The sequence below is a fragment of the Ceratotherium simum genome, chromosome 15 (assembly GCF_057802395.1).
Source record: "Ceratotherium simum simum isolate JZ-2026a chromosome 15, ASM5780239v1, whole genome shotgun sequence".
Classification (NCBI taxonomy): Eukaryota; Metazoa; Chordata; class Mammalia; order Perissodactyla; family Rhinocerotidae; genus Ceratotherium; species Ceratotherium simum.
Window position 1 is genome coordinate 3615979 of NC_141914.1, and position 17150 is coordinate 3633128.

At 35.4% G+C, this 17150-nt stretch overlaps 1 protein-coding gene across 1 annotated transcript in view; it reads left to right on the plus strand.

The window, feature by feature from the left end:
• The window catches only part of LOC101404133 (olfactory receptor 5K1), a 35614-nt gene extending 26433 nt beyond the window's left edge, over positions 1-9181 (plus strand). The window contains exons 2-3 of the mRNA XM_087439483.1: positions 1149-1283; positions 5976-9181. Of these exons, the coding sequence (XP_087295609.1) occupies positions 1229-1283; positions 5976-6955 (1035 nt within the window). The 5' untranslated portion in view covers positions 1149-1228 and the 3' untranslated portion in view covers positions 6956-9181. The remainder of the gene's footprint in view (positions 1-1148; positions 1284-5975) is intronic.
• Positions 9182-17150: the final 7969 nt, after the last annotated feature.

A 17150-nucleotide genomic window follows, 5' to 3' on the forward strand; every position in this document is an offset into this window, starting at 1 on the left:
TTTCAGGCTTTGAAGATGGAAGGGGCCATGAGTCAAGGAATGTGGGCAGACTCTAGAAAATGGAAAAGGCAAGGAGTTGGATTCTCCCCTACAGCCTCCAGAAGGGATGCTGATACCTTAATTTTAGCCCAGTGAGACTCATTTCAGACTTCTAACCTCCAGAACCATGGGAGAATAAATCCGTGTTGTTTTAAGCTTGAGCTTGTGGCAATTTGTTACAGCAGCCATAGGAAACTAACACACACTCCCAAGGCTTCTCATTGCACTGAAAATAAAATGTAAACACCATATTCTGTGTTACAAACCCTACAAGTCAACTCTACAATCCATTACCAACCACTTTCCCTTGCCATTCATGGGTTCCTCAAACATTCAAATCTTCTTTCTACTTTGAGGACTTTTCACTACCTCCTCTGTACCTAACATGCTCCTCCCCAAACTGCCGTGGCTGCCTTCTTGCTACTCGCGTCTCAGCTTGACTGCTCACCTTTTCCTATAGACCTTTTCAAACCCTCTGATCTAAAGTAACTCCCAGTCATTCTTTGTCACATTGCTCTATTTCACCCTCAGCATAGCACTTACTATTCTTTGCTATTTTTCTTATTTATGTATGTATTTATTTATATCTGCTTCCCCGGTCTCCTCTATTTCAATGTGAGCCCCATGAGAACAGACTCTATAATGGTGATGGCACATAGTAGGCACTATAAAGTATTTATTGCATAAAAGTATGAATAAATGGGGCAATAAGTGGCAGTTGTTTTTTGGTACTGAACATAAGGACTTTTCAAAATTTTTAACTAAACATAAAAATTTGCATAAATTTGTAAGAAAATTAGAACAAGAAATGAGCTACATGTTTCTCACTGACTCCATGAATCTTTCTCTGATCTCACATTGTTTCATGGTAAGAGTGCAATAGTGAGCTAGCAGCAACATTCATCATTATTCCACACTTCCTCCTTTTCCCAACAAATTTTAACAAGCTCTCATTAAAGGAGGAAGTTTCCCCGTGATGTCACATCAGCACAGACTTGGTCCTGCGTCACCATAGAAACATGGTCCTCTCCTGAAATAATCACTTTGCTCTAGAATTTAAATTCCGAGAGGAGGAATTTTTTCTGCTTTGTTCTTTGTTATGTTCTTAGGATACATCTCAGAAATATGCACGATCCTGATATCAGTGAGGCTGTAATCAAGCTGAGAGGAACCAGAGTTAACCTTTGAAATGCCAGAGGACCACACAAGGCAAATATGGAGACTTGAGAGGTGTTGTTATACAGGTAACAAGAGCTTGGGAGGCTGGGAGGAAGACAGATGAGTTTATCCTAGGGAAGTTAGGTAGACCTTGGTCTGAGTATTAAGGGAGCGGTGGGACTTGAGTAGATGGAGGGAGATGGTGAAGGTAATACAGATAAAACAAAAGACACAAAATGAAGAATGAAAGTGACTTATTCAGAGAACCATGAAGAGAAGGGCTTGGCTGAAGGATGGTACATGGAGAGTATAGAATATAAGGAGATACAGTGAGCTCAAATGAGGAAAAGTTAAGACAATCAAGACAAGTAATTAACCAAACAAATTGAGATTTGAGATTGATGGACAATAGAGATTCATTACACTATAAGTGATGGGAGTCCCAAGAAGGGAGTATTTTGAAGAAAGGAGACTTTTGAGAAGCTGCTTCTGGATTTGTAAGAAAAAATTAAAGTTTATTCTAGTAACTAAGATATAGGATTAAACACATTACAAATATAATTTCAAAGGAAGATTCTAGAAATTGTATATTGATTTTAAAAAGAGGTGGGAAAGGTGTTACTTTACACCCTCTGCTCACACCACAACTTCTCTCTGAGACAACAAATCCTAGCTCAGTTCCCACTTCCTCTCTGAAGACTTTGCTGATCAGGCCGGTGGGAATTTTTTCTTCCCACATAGGATTTCATATTCAGATTGATAATAAGGATAAACAGCGTAAACTCAAGTGAATTAAAATCAAAACATGGCTCTTAAAATTTGTTTGGAAATGGGCTTTTGCCTTACTCTCGTGGTCTCAAAGGACACCTTTAATTCTTCCAATTTAGTGTGTTTGTAACGTTTAGATTAGGTCTCTCAGGCTACACTCTGATGTCAATGCCAAGCAAATCCCCTTAGAATTATTTAAAATATTTGAACCATTCTCTACCAATGACATAAATATTACCATTGACCTGTTGGTAGAACTATTCTCCTAAACAATCAAGAGGATAGCGTTTTATTTCTGGATCTTATTTCCAAACCAACATCAGGCAACCAAGTAGCCTTTATAAGACTTTTATCAGGAAAGCCCAGGTGAGAAAGTATTTAAAACCTTTTCTTTGCTAGAAATATTAACCTCTAGAAACATTTATTTCTTTAAATTCTTTAAGGTTTTTTTCTTTACAATTCTTATTTTTCAATTTTTTAAGTTCCTTAAATCTTTCCTTTAACATATAGTCTATTGTCTAAGAACTAGACAAATAACTATAATTCATTTGTATCACTTCTGAATTCAAGAGAAGCCTAAATTTACCAAAAATAAATAAGGCACACTTTTATAGTAATAACAGAAAACATCAGCAAAGTTTTTGAAACTGCTTTGAATAATGTGGTTCACGATATAACTTACAACTTAGATGAAATGAATTACTAGCCTCTACAATGAAATGGTGTTTAAAATTTCTATATTGGACATTTCCTATGTATTTAACAAATAATGTGAGGAAGAAATATAATTTCAAGCCATTCTTTTAAACCCCTGCTGTAATTTGAGAGAGCTTTCTAGTTTCTTTTTTGATTCTTAGAGAAATAAATTATCAGTGTAAAACATTTCTGTCTGATTAATTTTAACCAACTGGGAAAACTGAAAGAAATCTTAACTACATCATATGACCTCAAGCTAGCAATTGTAAGGCATTTAATGAAAAATATTATTCAAATTACTCTTATACAGATTTAAAATGTTCATTTTTTAGACTTCAGGTTGCCAAGAGTAAGGTATTTAAGGAAAAAATAATTCAAATTATATAGATTTCAAATGTTCATTTTTTAATATTGTTCCTAAAGGGATCAGTCCCAAATATCTGAGATTTAAAAGTTAGTAACATTTTCAGGAAGCCAAAAGGGAAGAGATCTTCCCACATCTCTCCACAATTCTTTTCCTCAGTTCCTGGAATACAGAGTGTGGTTATGGTTAACCAATATCCAAAAAGCTATCGATGTGGAAATGTCTAGGAAGGTCAACTGATCTTCTAAGAAAGTATGTAGCACAGAGCAGGCATTTAATAAATATCAGGTGAATGAATAAATGATGCTTGAATTAACTAAAATAAATGAAGGTAGATTGAAATAAAGCATTCCCCAATAGATTAGAACTGTTTTGTCCATAAGGAAAAATCTAAGGGATAGATAATTAAAGTTTTAAAAATATACTGAAAGTTTAATAAATGTGAGCATCATAGAATCTTAGAATATTGTGGAAACACTTGATGCTCAAGAGTAAAACTCGACACCAAAGAGGAATTGCTTTACATATAGGCAAGTGCCTTAAGACTGCATTACCACCAGATGCGAATACATTCCAGAATGGTTTGAGATACGTGCAGGATTGTCAGCAAACTGTTATTATTTGGAACTGTGAATGCCATTATCACGAGGATAAAGCAGATGTTTCCTCAACACATCCACCGCGATGTTATCCACCAGAGAATTGCAAAGTGCAGGCAACAGTAGTTGGATCCCCAATGATTATTGTGGGGTAATCGAGTTATAAAACATAGCAGACCTAAGAGCATATCATTTGATTTATTTAATAAAAATTTACTTTCTGATTATAAAAGAAATACTAATTGTGGAGAATTTTAAATAGAGGAAAATATAAAGAAAAAAATGACCTATAATTTCCATTGCACAGAGAAAACTAGCATTAACATTTTGATGTGTTTCTGTGCTGCCTTTCCTTTACATTCACATGTAAGTATTTATTTGGAAAATTAGGATTATTCTGTATACACAAATTTATATTTTATTTTTCACATAATGTTCTATTATGTCTATTTTATCATTACATTAAATATTCTAAGTAAACACCATTTTTAATGATTGTACACTATACCATCATATGGATGATTCACATTTATTTAATTATACTGACCAAATGTTTACCATTTTACTTGAATTTTTCACTATTATAAATAACATTACAATGGACATCATCATATGTAAATCTTTGTCTGAGATTCTACTATTTCTTTCTGCTAGATTTATGGTTACTGGTTACAGGTATGAACGTTTAAGAGTTTCCTTAATCTATTACCAAATTATTTTCCAATGATTACACCAATTTATACTTCTACCAGGAATGCAATTAAGTTCCCATTGCACTGCCTTTTGGACAACATTATAAATTATCATTTTTTTAAAAAAAATCCTGCTATTTTGATGGGCACAATAAATATACCCTCATAACAATTTCAAATGGTGTCTCTCTTATTAGTAATGAAGTCAAACATTTTCAATTTGTTAAAAATTGTATTTTCTATGAGATTTTTCCATTTCTGTTCTTTATTTCCTAGTGATATTCCTACTTATTTATATAAGCTCTTTATAGAATAAAACTGTAGAAACATCATCATATTTGTTGTAATAATTTCTTAGTTCAGGTTTGATATTTGATTTTACTAATGATGTTTTTATATTGTTATATAATTGAATTTATCAATTTTTAACCCCTGGGATTTCTCCAATTTCTTTCAATAGCATTTAAATTTCTTGATGCACATGCACACATGAATAACCTTACATTGCACATACAAATGCAATTATAAATGACATGGAAGGTTTTTAATACGGCTTTTTTTTTTTTCTTTCCCCTCCTTTCTCTCTCTCCTCCCTGCTTCCATCCACATCACTTTCCCTCCCCAATACCCATGGGTATAAATACCTTATAAATAGCCCTCTTTTCCCCAAAGCATTTTATTTTTAAATGTATATCCCACTAGCACTGGAGATAGTAAATTGCTAAGAACATGCAAATGAACATAGTCTTTTTTGAAAAAAATTTTATAGTGGTAAAATATACATAACATAAAATTTACCATTTTAACCATATTTAAGTATAAGTTTAGTGGCATTACTTAATTTATTTGTATTTATATTGTTATGCAACCATCATCACTATCTATCTCCAGAACTTTTTCATCTTCCCAAAGTGGAACTTGGTACCCATCAAATACTAACTCCCCATTCCCTCCCTCCCCCTGACAACCACCATTCTACTTTCTGTCTCTATGAATTTTACTACTTTAATTCATGTAAGTGGAATCATACAATATTGTCCTTTTGTGTCTAGTTTATTTCACTTAGCATAATGTCTTCAAGGTTCATCCATGTTTTAACATGTTTTAGCATTTCATTCCTTTTTAAGGCTGAATAATATTCTATTGTATGTATATACCACATTTTGTTCATCCATTTATCCAGCGATGGACATTTTGGTTGTTTCCACCTTTGGCTATTGTGAATAATGTTGCTACGAACATGGGTGTATGAAAATACTCTTTTTAACATCATTGTTAATCAGTACATATACAGTCATTGAAACTGTTTGGCAATGCTGATACCAAATGCTGACACTTAAATTATGAATCAGGTTTACCTAACCCATATAGAGAAGTTTTTTATGAACTTTCTTCTCAAGACTTCAAAAGCCATTTTTGTGCATCTTATCTAATGTTTTTCTTGAAAATACGCTGGAAAAATGTTAAATGAGTAGCTAAAAAGTTAACAGCTTCAAGAGAATGATACTTCCCCAGAATTGAGCATGCACTGAAATCCACGGAACGTGTGAAAGCATTGTGGAAGGTCCTCCTCATCCTTCTAGGCCAGAGAGAGCTCAATAGTTGAACTGGGCACATTATAATTAGTACCTCATTCCTCCACAATTTTTTTCTCAACAGAGAAGTCAGGAATGGCTGAAGAAAATCTTACCATGAAAAATGAGTTTATCCTCACGGGATTCACAGATCACCCAAAGCTGAAGACCCTCCTGTTTGTGGTGTTCTTGGCCATCTATCTGATCACCATGGTGGGGAATCTTGGCCTGGTGATATTGATTTCAAAGGAACAGCGTCTTCACACGCCAATGTACATCTTTCTGGGCAACCTGGCTCTTGTGGATTCTTGCTGTGCCTGTGCCATCACTCCTAAGATGTTAGGGAACTTCTTTTCTGAGAACAGAATGGTTTCCCTCTATGAATGCATGGCACAATTTTATTGTCTTTGCACTGTTGAAACTGCAGATTGCTTTCTCCTGGCAGCAATGGCCTATGATCGCTACATGGCCATATGCAGCCCCCTGCAGTACCACACCATGATGTCGAAGAAACTCTGCATTCAGATGACCACAGGGGCCTACATCGCTGGACACCTGCATTCCATGATCCATGTAGGGCTTCTGTTTAGGTTAACTTTCTGTGGGTCTCATCACATCAACCACTTTTATTGTGATATTCTTCCTTTATACAGACTCTCGTGTGTTGACCCTTATATCAATGAACTAGTACTATTTATCTTTTCAGGTTCAATTCAAGTCTTCACCATAGGCAGTGTCTTAATATCATATCTCTACATTCTCTTTACTATTTTCGAAATGAAATCCAAAGAGGGAAGGGTCAAAGCCTTTTCTACTTGTGCATCCCACTTTTTGTCTGTTTCATTATTCTATGGATCTCTCTTTTTCATGTACATTAGACCAAATTTGCTTGAAGAAGGGGATAAAGTTATACCAGCTGCTATTCTGTTCACGACAGTAGTTCCCTTACTAAATCCTTTTATTTATAGCCTGAGAAATAAGGAAGTAATAACTCTCTTGAGAAAAAATTTGAAGAAAAACAAATCTCAAGAAAGTTTGAAACAAATGACATCTAGTGTAGCTTAGAGATTTAAATGTAGAAAAACTTCCAAGTGAAATTACACTGAGAAAATACAAAATTATATGTAACATGTTAAAATATAATACAACCAATTTAAGCAGCAATATGTCAGGGAGAAAATATACAGGAAGGAGTAAACTGTGCTAAATCTTAACTCAAAGTAACAAAAATCAAAACCAAACTTGGAATTCATTCAAGAAACAACCTAGCATGTTGCCAAGTTCATGGACCGTGTCAGCGTCAGGGATTAGCAGCACCCAAAAGAAAAACAACAAGAGTAGCAGTTACAAATATAAAGGAGAATCCTATTAAACATTTCTAGCCAGCCCACTTGAATAGCTTGGAGCATGAGCACTCCAGTTAAGCTAACAGAGTTTAAGGGTGTGTGAACCTTCAAGCAATGAAATCACTCATAACCATGAGCAATGATGTTGAAGCAAGTGAATTTGGGGGAAGCAGTTTAATAGCATTTGGGTGACATTATTGCAGTTAGCATAGATGTGGTGAGGAAACGAAGGTGTCAAATAAAAGTGACTATTATGTTTCCAAGTTGAAGTTCCTATGGAGTGGAATAATTAAACACAGAATGTCAATTTTCAAAAGTAGTTATCTTCAGAGAGGTTTATTTACTCCCTTATGTATACGCATGGAGATGCCATAGCATAAAGATCCAGGCAAGCAGTTAAACTGCAGGTGGGATTTGAAGAGCCTTCGTTGTCAGTGAGCTGGTCTAAACTTCTTTATGTCCCCTTCTTGAGAGGACAAGAAGGGGCTCAACAAGGGGAACACTACTATATTCTATATGGACATGAACAAAAGTGTGATTGTTGAGCTACGGATAGGATTTATCTAAAATAATTTCTCACTTTTTTCTTTTCATCATTGCAAAACCTGAAGTTGTGGAATGTAGGTAGAATGTATATCACATTTATTGTGACATAATAAAAGAATTACTTTCCAATTATTCATTCAACGTAGATGTACCGAGAGCTTGCTATGTGGAGGCATTGCTCTAGGTGCTAGGATATATCAGTCACCAAAATACCAATTTTTCCATCTTCTTAGATAATAGAACACTGCCATGATTTTAATGACCAACTTCTGGATTAAGGAGAATCTATATCACATAAAAGAAAAATTGCCCCTACACCTCTGCTCTTGATGCTCTGAGGTCACATCTAAATTCCCAGAAGGCAATTGTCAGGTTGAGCTACGGTCCAGATTAGGGAGACACCTGAGGCTGACCTCACATGGAAAATCAACATGGTGGGTCTGTTTAGAAAAAGTGGTGGGAATGCAGATACGGTATTTCCAATTCCCTAACTCATGAATAAAAAATTATAACCCCTTAGTTTCTATTTGTAACCTCCAAAAAAATCTAATCTAGCTCATTCCATATAATCAGACGTTTCAAGATTTGAAACAGAGACATTTCAAGATTTCCTTGGTTGTTTCAAAGTCAAACCCCATCAATTCAGGATGTGCCCAACCCCACCTCCATCCTCTCTTGGTTGCATCTAAATGTGTAGGTACTTCCCTGATACCCTGGCATTGAAGGCAGGTGTCATGTTACAGATGAGCTCTGTCCATGCTGCGGTCCTCTGAGATGTTTGATCCTCTCTGACCCTCTAGTTGTCTCTCCATGCCACCAACAGTTTTGGTCTCTGCATTTGTGTCTAGAGCCCAGGCTAGACATGGAAGCATGATTTCAGCTAAAACATATGCTTGTCAAGTCCACAAGGCTTAAAGTCTGCTGGCTCAGTCTCTCTTGCTCTTTCTCTGCTAATTTCTGAGTAAATTCTCTTGACATCCTTCTCTAGGATATTTAAGGTGGAAAAATTGCTATTTTGGTTACTGATATATCCCAGCATCTAGTTGAAGGAAAAATCCAGGAAAAGTTGAAGGGCACCATTTTTGTACATCTGATGACACACGGTATCAGTACAATTTTGAAAGCTTTCCTGGGTCCTTTGGGAAGGTCCCATTTGCCCATAGATCTCCAAACTTCTCTAGGCATTTGATTGTCTCCCCATCTCATTCCCAGGACACCCCTGGGAATTTATGTCACATAGCCCCTTCTCAGTGAACACCAATTATTCCCCGCTAACTTTCCTTTTCCCTCAACTCACTGAAGGCTTATTTCTAGGATGATACTCAGCTCTTACATCATTGTAAATGATTCCCAAATCAACTTTTATGAAATAAATTTTTACTTTGGAACGGTCCTCAAAAGTGAGGCTTTCTCAATCTATTCTCTCTGTCTGGATCTTCAAAGGTATGTTTACAGAAAAAAGAATGTGAGGTTGACATTGTTGTTCTCTGGTCTCCCTCTCTTAAACCAATAAATCTGAAATGGCAGGAATGATCACTGGGCAAAACAGAATTACAGGCAGGCTTCATCTAAGTATTGCTGGTTATATGGAGGAAAATTGCATAAAATGAGTCCTTTTAACACCTTTTAACAAATATTTCATGGTAAATGGAGAAAAAGAGATTTGTTTAAGACTTTACTTTGAAAAATGAAACTGAAACTTATGGAAATAAATATTTTACTTCATATTTAACCAAAATTTAGTTACAATTACAAATGTGTACTAATTTTACAAAGAATGAATCAAGTGCCAAGTGTTTTCCTTGATATTATTTTCCAGAAGAATAAAGTATGATAACTAGATACAGCCTTTGCTTAACTTTTGAATTCAAGGAATAACAGTAATGAATAATAATAATAGAGCAACGTTGGAAAATATCCAAAGGCTCCACCAGTTTTCCCAAGAGTCCATCCTAATCCATGTTGTACAAATTTGTATCTATTGCATTTGTGTTATTTTTCTCCTTTATTATTCACTTTCTAATTGTTATAACTCCACCAGGCCATGTTTGTCAATGGGACCTTACGGTTCTTTCCTTCAGGCACTTCTCCAACCCCACTTTCCTCAACTTTATGAAGTCCACCACGTCTTTCTTAAGGTTATTTCACATTGAATCTGAATAATGTTTACTATACCAGATAATCGGCGAGTAGGTAAGATGTTGGCACAGGGTAAAGATAGTGGTGTTAAACAGGGAGGGATGTTTAAGGGGAGATTAATTCTGTAAGTGGTTATTTCATGTGTGTTATTACAATTCTTACTTCCCTAAGAAAGGGTTGAGATTAATTCTGTAAGTGGTTAGTTCGTGTGTGTTATTACAATTCTTACTTCCCTAAGAAAGGGTTGTCACTTCAGGGATTTACAAATTAATACCATGATAACAAGAACCTCCGTGTTGGTTCATCAGTTAATATGAAAATGTTACCTCATTATATACACAAAGATTAACATTTCAGCTAATTTGTAGATATTTTTAATGCTGGTTGTACTTTCTTTTTACATTTTAATTATTGGGGTTTTATTTGAATTCTAATATGCTATTTCCTGTTACCAGGCTGAATTGTCAACTATCTGAGTATCCAGAGTTAGGTGGAGTGAAGAATACTTATTCTATAATCTACCTCTATGCATGCCATTTACCTCCCCTCTACAGATCATTCTTCTTTAGGATTATATTAGTCCTTCTTTTCTACCCATTTCCAGCCAGAAAAATTGTTCTGAAGTTGGCATTCCTTGTTGGTGCAGGTGTACTTTATCAACGAGCCAATCTCACCACATGATTTTAAATATTGGTTCATAAGTGATGCTAATGAAGCATCAGAGAAGCAGAATGTAATATCTATAGCCCATTCAACTCTAGAAATCATACTAAATGCTAAAACTTTAATTCTTCAGTTTAATATCATAACTGTCAGGTTATATGTTTCATCTGTCAAGATGCAACTAAACTTGGACTGCGTACAGGGGAGAAAAAAATCCATGTGTTTTAGTAGATAATGGTTCCTACGTCAGAGCAAATAAAAGATCTCCTTGCATCCTTGGATGTGCCTGAGTCTTGTATGTCTCTCAGAAATTTAAAACTGATAACGAATTATTTCTATCAATTTGAAGTTTTCATTAATTTGATTATTGAAATAAAATTTTACCTAATTAAGACTTAATTTTTCCATTTATTTTTCAAAGAGGGTAAACTGCTAGTGGATTGGGTTCATTCATTTCTTGAAAAAATATTTATTAAGATGTCTGTAGCACCAGCGCTGGGTACATGAGGTAGGAAAAGAAGTATGCTGTGATACAAACAACATAAATATACAATATAACATAGCAACTATATTTATTCAAAAATATTTCATGTGTATATACTTAATAGATATAGTCATAACTTAGTTCCATCTTCTATAGCTCACAAGTCACAAGTAAAAGAAGTTGTATTTTGCTACAAACACTTACATTGTACTGGTATCATCAAAAATTTACTAATACTCTATGGATCTTGTGGTTAATGGATAAACAACTTTCAAAACTTCTAAAACCTGAATTTTAAAGGTATTTTTAAAAATATATGTAATAATTTTCTTTATGACTCTATAACGACAGAGATAATAAAGGAATATTATGGACAATTCTATGCCCATAAATTTGATAACCTAGATGAAATAGACCAATTCCTTGAAAGACACAGTCTGCCAAAACTCACACAAAAAGAAACAGACTATCTGCATAAGCTCATATCTATTAAAGAAATTGAATCAACAATTAATAATCTTCCAAAACAGAAAGTACCAGGCCCACATACGTTCAATTGATGAATTCTACCAAACATTTAAGGAAGAAATTATACCAATTCTCTACTATCTTTTTCAGAAGACAGAAGTAGAGGTAATACTTCCTAACTCAGTCTATGAGACCAGCATTACTCTAATTCCAAAACCAGACAAAGACATTATAAGAAAACTACAGGTCAATATCTCTTATGAACATAGATGCAAAAATTCTCAACAATATTAACAAACTGAATCTATACACCATGACCAAGTGGGATTTGTCACAGTGTGCAAGGTTGGCTCAATATTAAAAAATCAATTAACGAATCTATGACATCAATGGGCTAAAGGAGAAAAGTTGCATGATTACCTCAATAGATGCATAAAAAGCATTTGACAAAATCCAACACCTACTCATAAAGAAACTCTCAGTAAACTAGGAATAGAGAAAAACTTCCTCAATTGGATAAATAATATCTATAAAAAGCCTACAGCTAACATCATACTTAATGGTAACTTGAAGCTTTCCCACTAAGATCAAGAACAAAGCAAGGAAAAGCACCACAGCTTTTCAACATTGTACTAGAAGTGCTAGTTAATGCAATTAGACAAGAAAAGGAAATAAAGGGGGTACAGATTGAGATGAAAGAAATAAAACTATCTTTGTTTGCAGATGACATGATCGTCTATGTAGAAAATCCGAAAGAATCAACAAAAAACTGCTCTAACAAATAAACAATTATAGCAAAGTTGCAGGATACAGGTCAATACAAAATTATACAAAAGTATATTAAAAAGTATTGCTTTCCTATACATCCTCAATGAACAAGTGGAATTTGAAATTTAAAACACAATACCATTTACATTGGCACCCATAAAAATGAAATACTTAGGTATAAATATGACAAAATATATAAATATGATTTATATGAGAAAAACTATCAAACTCTGATGAAAGAAATCAAAGAACTAAATCAGTGGAGAGGTATTCCATGTTCAGGGTAGGAAGGCTCAATTTTGTCAAGACGTTCCAACTTGATCTACAGATTCAACGCAATGTCAATCAAAATCCAGCCAAATTATTTCGTGACTCTAAAGTTTATATGGAGAGGCAAAGACTAAAAATAGCCAACACAATATTGCAGGAGAACAAAGTTGGAGAACTGACACTACCCACTTCAAGACTTATGACAAAGCTACAGTAATCAAGGTGGTTTTGGCTAAAGAATAGACAAATAAATCAACAGAACAGAACAGAGAGCCCAGAAACAGACTCACATAAATATAATAATAAGATCTTTTACAAAAGTGCAGAGGCAATGCAATGGAACCAAGATAGTCTTTTCAACAAATGGTGCTGGAACAACTGGATATCCACATGCAAAAACATGAGTCTAACAGACCTTACACCCTTCACAAAAAATTAATTCAAAACGTATCACAGACCTAAAAGAAAAATGCAGTATAAAAAACTCCTAGAAGATAACATAGGAGAAAATCTAGATGACTGGGATTCTGATGACTTTTGAGATACAACTCTAGAGGCAGGATTCATAAAAGAAAGAATTAATAAGCTGGACTTCATTAAAATTAAAGATTTCTGCTTGCAAAACCCACTGTCAAGAGAATGAAAGACAAACCACAGACCAGGAAAATATTTGCAGAAGACACATCTGAGAAAGGATTGTTATCCAAAATATACAAAGAACTCTTAAAACAAAACAATAAGAAAACAAACAACCCAATTAAAAAATAGGCCAAAGACCTTAACAGACAGCTCACCAAAGAAGGTCTACAGACGGCAAATAAGCATATAAAAAGATGGTCAGCATCTATGTCTTCAAGGAAATGCAAATTAAAACAATAATGAGATACCATTACACACCTATTCAACTGGCCAAAATCTGGAATACTGACAACAGCAGATGCTGGCGAGGGTGTGGAGCAAAAGGAACTCTCGTTCATCGCTGGTGGGAATGCAAAATGGTACAGACACTATGGAAGACAGTTTGGGGGTTTCTTACAAAACTAAACGTACTCTGACCATACCACCCAGCAATTGCACTCCTTGGTATCTCCCCAAAAGAGCTGAAAACTTATGTCCACACAAAAACCTGAACATGGATGTTTATAGTAGCTTTATGCATAATTGCCAAACTTGGAAGCAACCAAGATGCCCTTCAGTAGGTGAATGGATAAATTGTGGTATATCTAGACAATAGAATATTATTAAGTGATAAAAAGAATGAGCTATCAAGCCATAAAAAGACATGGAGGAAACGTTAATGCATATTACTAAGTGAAAGAAGCCAATCTGAAAATGTTATGTACAATATGACATTCTGCAAAAGGAAAGAAACTATGGAGACAGTAAAAAAATCAGTTGTTTTTAGGGCTTAGGGGAAAGAGAAGGATAAACAGGAGGAACATAGAGGATTTTTAGGGAAGTGAAAATACCCTGTATGATACTATAATGGTAGATATATGTCATTATAAATTTTCCTGAACCCATAGAATGTATGACACCAAAAGTGAACCCTAATTGAACAATGTACTTTGGGTGATAAAGATGTGTCAACCAATGTAACAGATGTGCCACTCTGGTGGGGGGTGTTGATAATGTGGAGAATGTGCATATGTGAGGACAGAGGGTAAATGGGAAACCCCTGTGCCTTCTGCTCAACTTTGCTGTCAACCTAAAACCGCTCTAAAAAGTAAAGTCTATTAAACATGAAGAAAAGTCAAACACACAGTCTGTAGCTCACACATGAATCATTTCATCTTGGCTCTGCCTAACCAAGTACTCTGTGGTTTACCACTTACTAGCAAAGATCAATTTCTTTTTATTCCTTCAAGGTCTCCCTCTGGTTTCTGACTGTACCTACAAGTGACTGTAAAACATGGCCTCTTGCTTGTTTTTCCATCTGACTATTTGTCTGTTTTCTGTTTGTCCACCAGTTTAATAAAATCAGAAGGCTTTTTCTTTCATTTTTATTTTTTCCAGATGTACAAGACCTGTTCTTTCATTTGGCCAAACTATTTTTTTTTCTGAGGAAGATTTGCCCTGAGCTAACATCTGTGCCAATATTCCTCTATATTTTAGTATGTGGGCTGCCAGCACAGTATGGCCACTAACAGAGCAGTGTAGGTCCGCACCAGGGAACCGAACCCGGGCCGCTGATGTGGAGCATGCTGAACTTAACCAGTAGGCCACCAGGGCTGGCCCTGGCCAAACTATTTTTGAGGTTTACGAAATGTGAAACACTCAAGTAGATCTTGGATGAAAATGACAATTAAATAAGACCCAGTATCAACTTGAAAGAGTAAAATTTGTTCTCAAGAAGCAAAGATATTTTAGTTAACCCATATGAAATCTTTTTGTAGCAAAAACTGGTAGAATATTGACAGTTTCATAGTTCATCCTGATATAGTTTCACAAACAATTCCAACAGTGGCACCACCAGCAAGCATCTTTTCCTATACTTGGAGTCTCATTAAAATCTCTTTGAGCCCTTCCATCAGCAGACTGGCCCTCAGCCCCTGCTCACTGTCTCAGCAGACACTTCATGCAATCTTTAATTTCTGCCTCTCACATCCCTCTTTCGAGGGGGCCAAATCCAGTACAATGGCCCAGACCAGGAATGAAAGACGTCATGTTCTCCCCATCACTCCAAACCCATCTCTCTCAGAACTAGTCGTCACAGGCAGGATTTCCCAAGAAGCAGGCTGTGAGGTGGAGTTCAGTGTGCAGGGTGTTTATCAGGGATGCACTTGGGGCCAACTCCTATAGGAGGAGGAGAAAGGATTTGGCAGGGGAAGAGATCCAGGACAGTACAGGGCAATCCCAGAAATGCTCTGGAGCTAGAAGGCTTCAGAATTCTCATGAGAAAACAAGTGAAGAGGAAAAAAAGAACTTTGGGGGAAAAAAAAGGAAAATCGGGTAACAAAAGAAAACTTCAAAAAAATTATAATTCATATCATCAAAGAAATGAAAAAGATATGGCATCCAAAATATAAGAACAGAAACTATATAAAAGGAACATTTGGAATACAAAAAGGTGTTGAAAAATTTAAATTAAGAGAGCAGAAATTAAAAAAAAACAATTTGAGTTAGAAGATAAGCTGACCTCATATTTTAGAAAGAACAAAAAGATTGAATATTGAAGAAAAAATAAGGTAGGTTATATTCAGGAACTCCAACATCAAATAACAGTTTGAGAGGAGAAAGAAAACTGTGATTATGGAGAGGAGAAAATAATCAAAGAAATAATACATAAATATTTCCTGCAATGACATATACTTTCCAGACTACGAGGGTCTACCCAGTGCACAATAAATGAAGAAAGGAAGGAAGAAAGAGAAGAGACCCACATCAAACTACAGTGAATATCAGAACATCAGCAGCAAAGAGAAGATCCTATGACCTTCCAGAGAGTGAAAAAAAACCTCATATAAAAAAGGATCAGGAGGGGCCGGCCCTGTGGCGTAGTGGTTAAGTGCTCATGCTCCACTGCTGGCGGCTCAGCTTCGGAGGCCAGACGCGCACCCACGCACCAATTGTCAGGCCATGCTGTGGCGGTGTCCCACATAAAAGTGGAGGAAGATGGGCATGGATGTTAGCCCAGGGCCAGTCTTCCTCAGCAAAAAGAGGAGTGGCATGGACATTAGCTCAGGGCTGATCTTCCTCCCAAAAAAAAAAAAAAAAAAGGATCAGGAAATCGAAAGGGCATCCGAATTATTGAGCCTTTGAAATTCTAAGAATATTTCCAACATAAAATCTATACACCATCAAACTATTAATAAACGTTAAGAATAGAAAAATACATTTAGACGAGAAAGGACTCAAACAATAACAAGAAGAAATAGGTCTAAGAAAGAGAGACTCCACCACAGGTAAGCTGCTCACAATGGTGAAGTCTCCAGACAAGAGAACAATGATCCAGAGGGGAGCAGAGTGACAGAGGGCCCCAGAGAGGTGTCTCAATTTGTATATTTAATCTGGAACATTGCTGTTTTGAGAAAAGGTTTACACTTTTGGGAAATAATTTTGGATCAAAATGGTGAAAAATAAGCAAACGGAAAAAAAGGCACTTATTAACCTAAGGGGAAATTTTTTGAATAAGAAAAAAAAGTGAAATCATAGTACACTACCTGGCTCAGCTATGAACAATAAATAAATATTCATATGGACAGAAATATTGAGGATTGATCTAATCAAAATTGTGATATAAATTGATTGAGAAGGTGAGGAGAATGAAGGAGTATGTTTTGAGCTGAGGTGTGGTATGGGGTATAGTATAGTGTTCCTCTTACATGGAAAACCTTTAATAGAAATATAGGTAACTAAAGAACTATGAAATATCAGTATTATCATATTTTTTAGAAATATGAAAGTAAATCCAGAAAAAAAAATTCAAAGATTTGAAAGTGGTTGAGGGTTGGGGAAGGCAGAAATTGTGGTGAGGGTATAGATGCTATTTTTCATTTCAAGCCATGTAAAATTATCTGATTTCCAAAATTCTGCATATAAATTACTTTGATAAAAATAAAAGATAAATCTTATA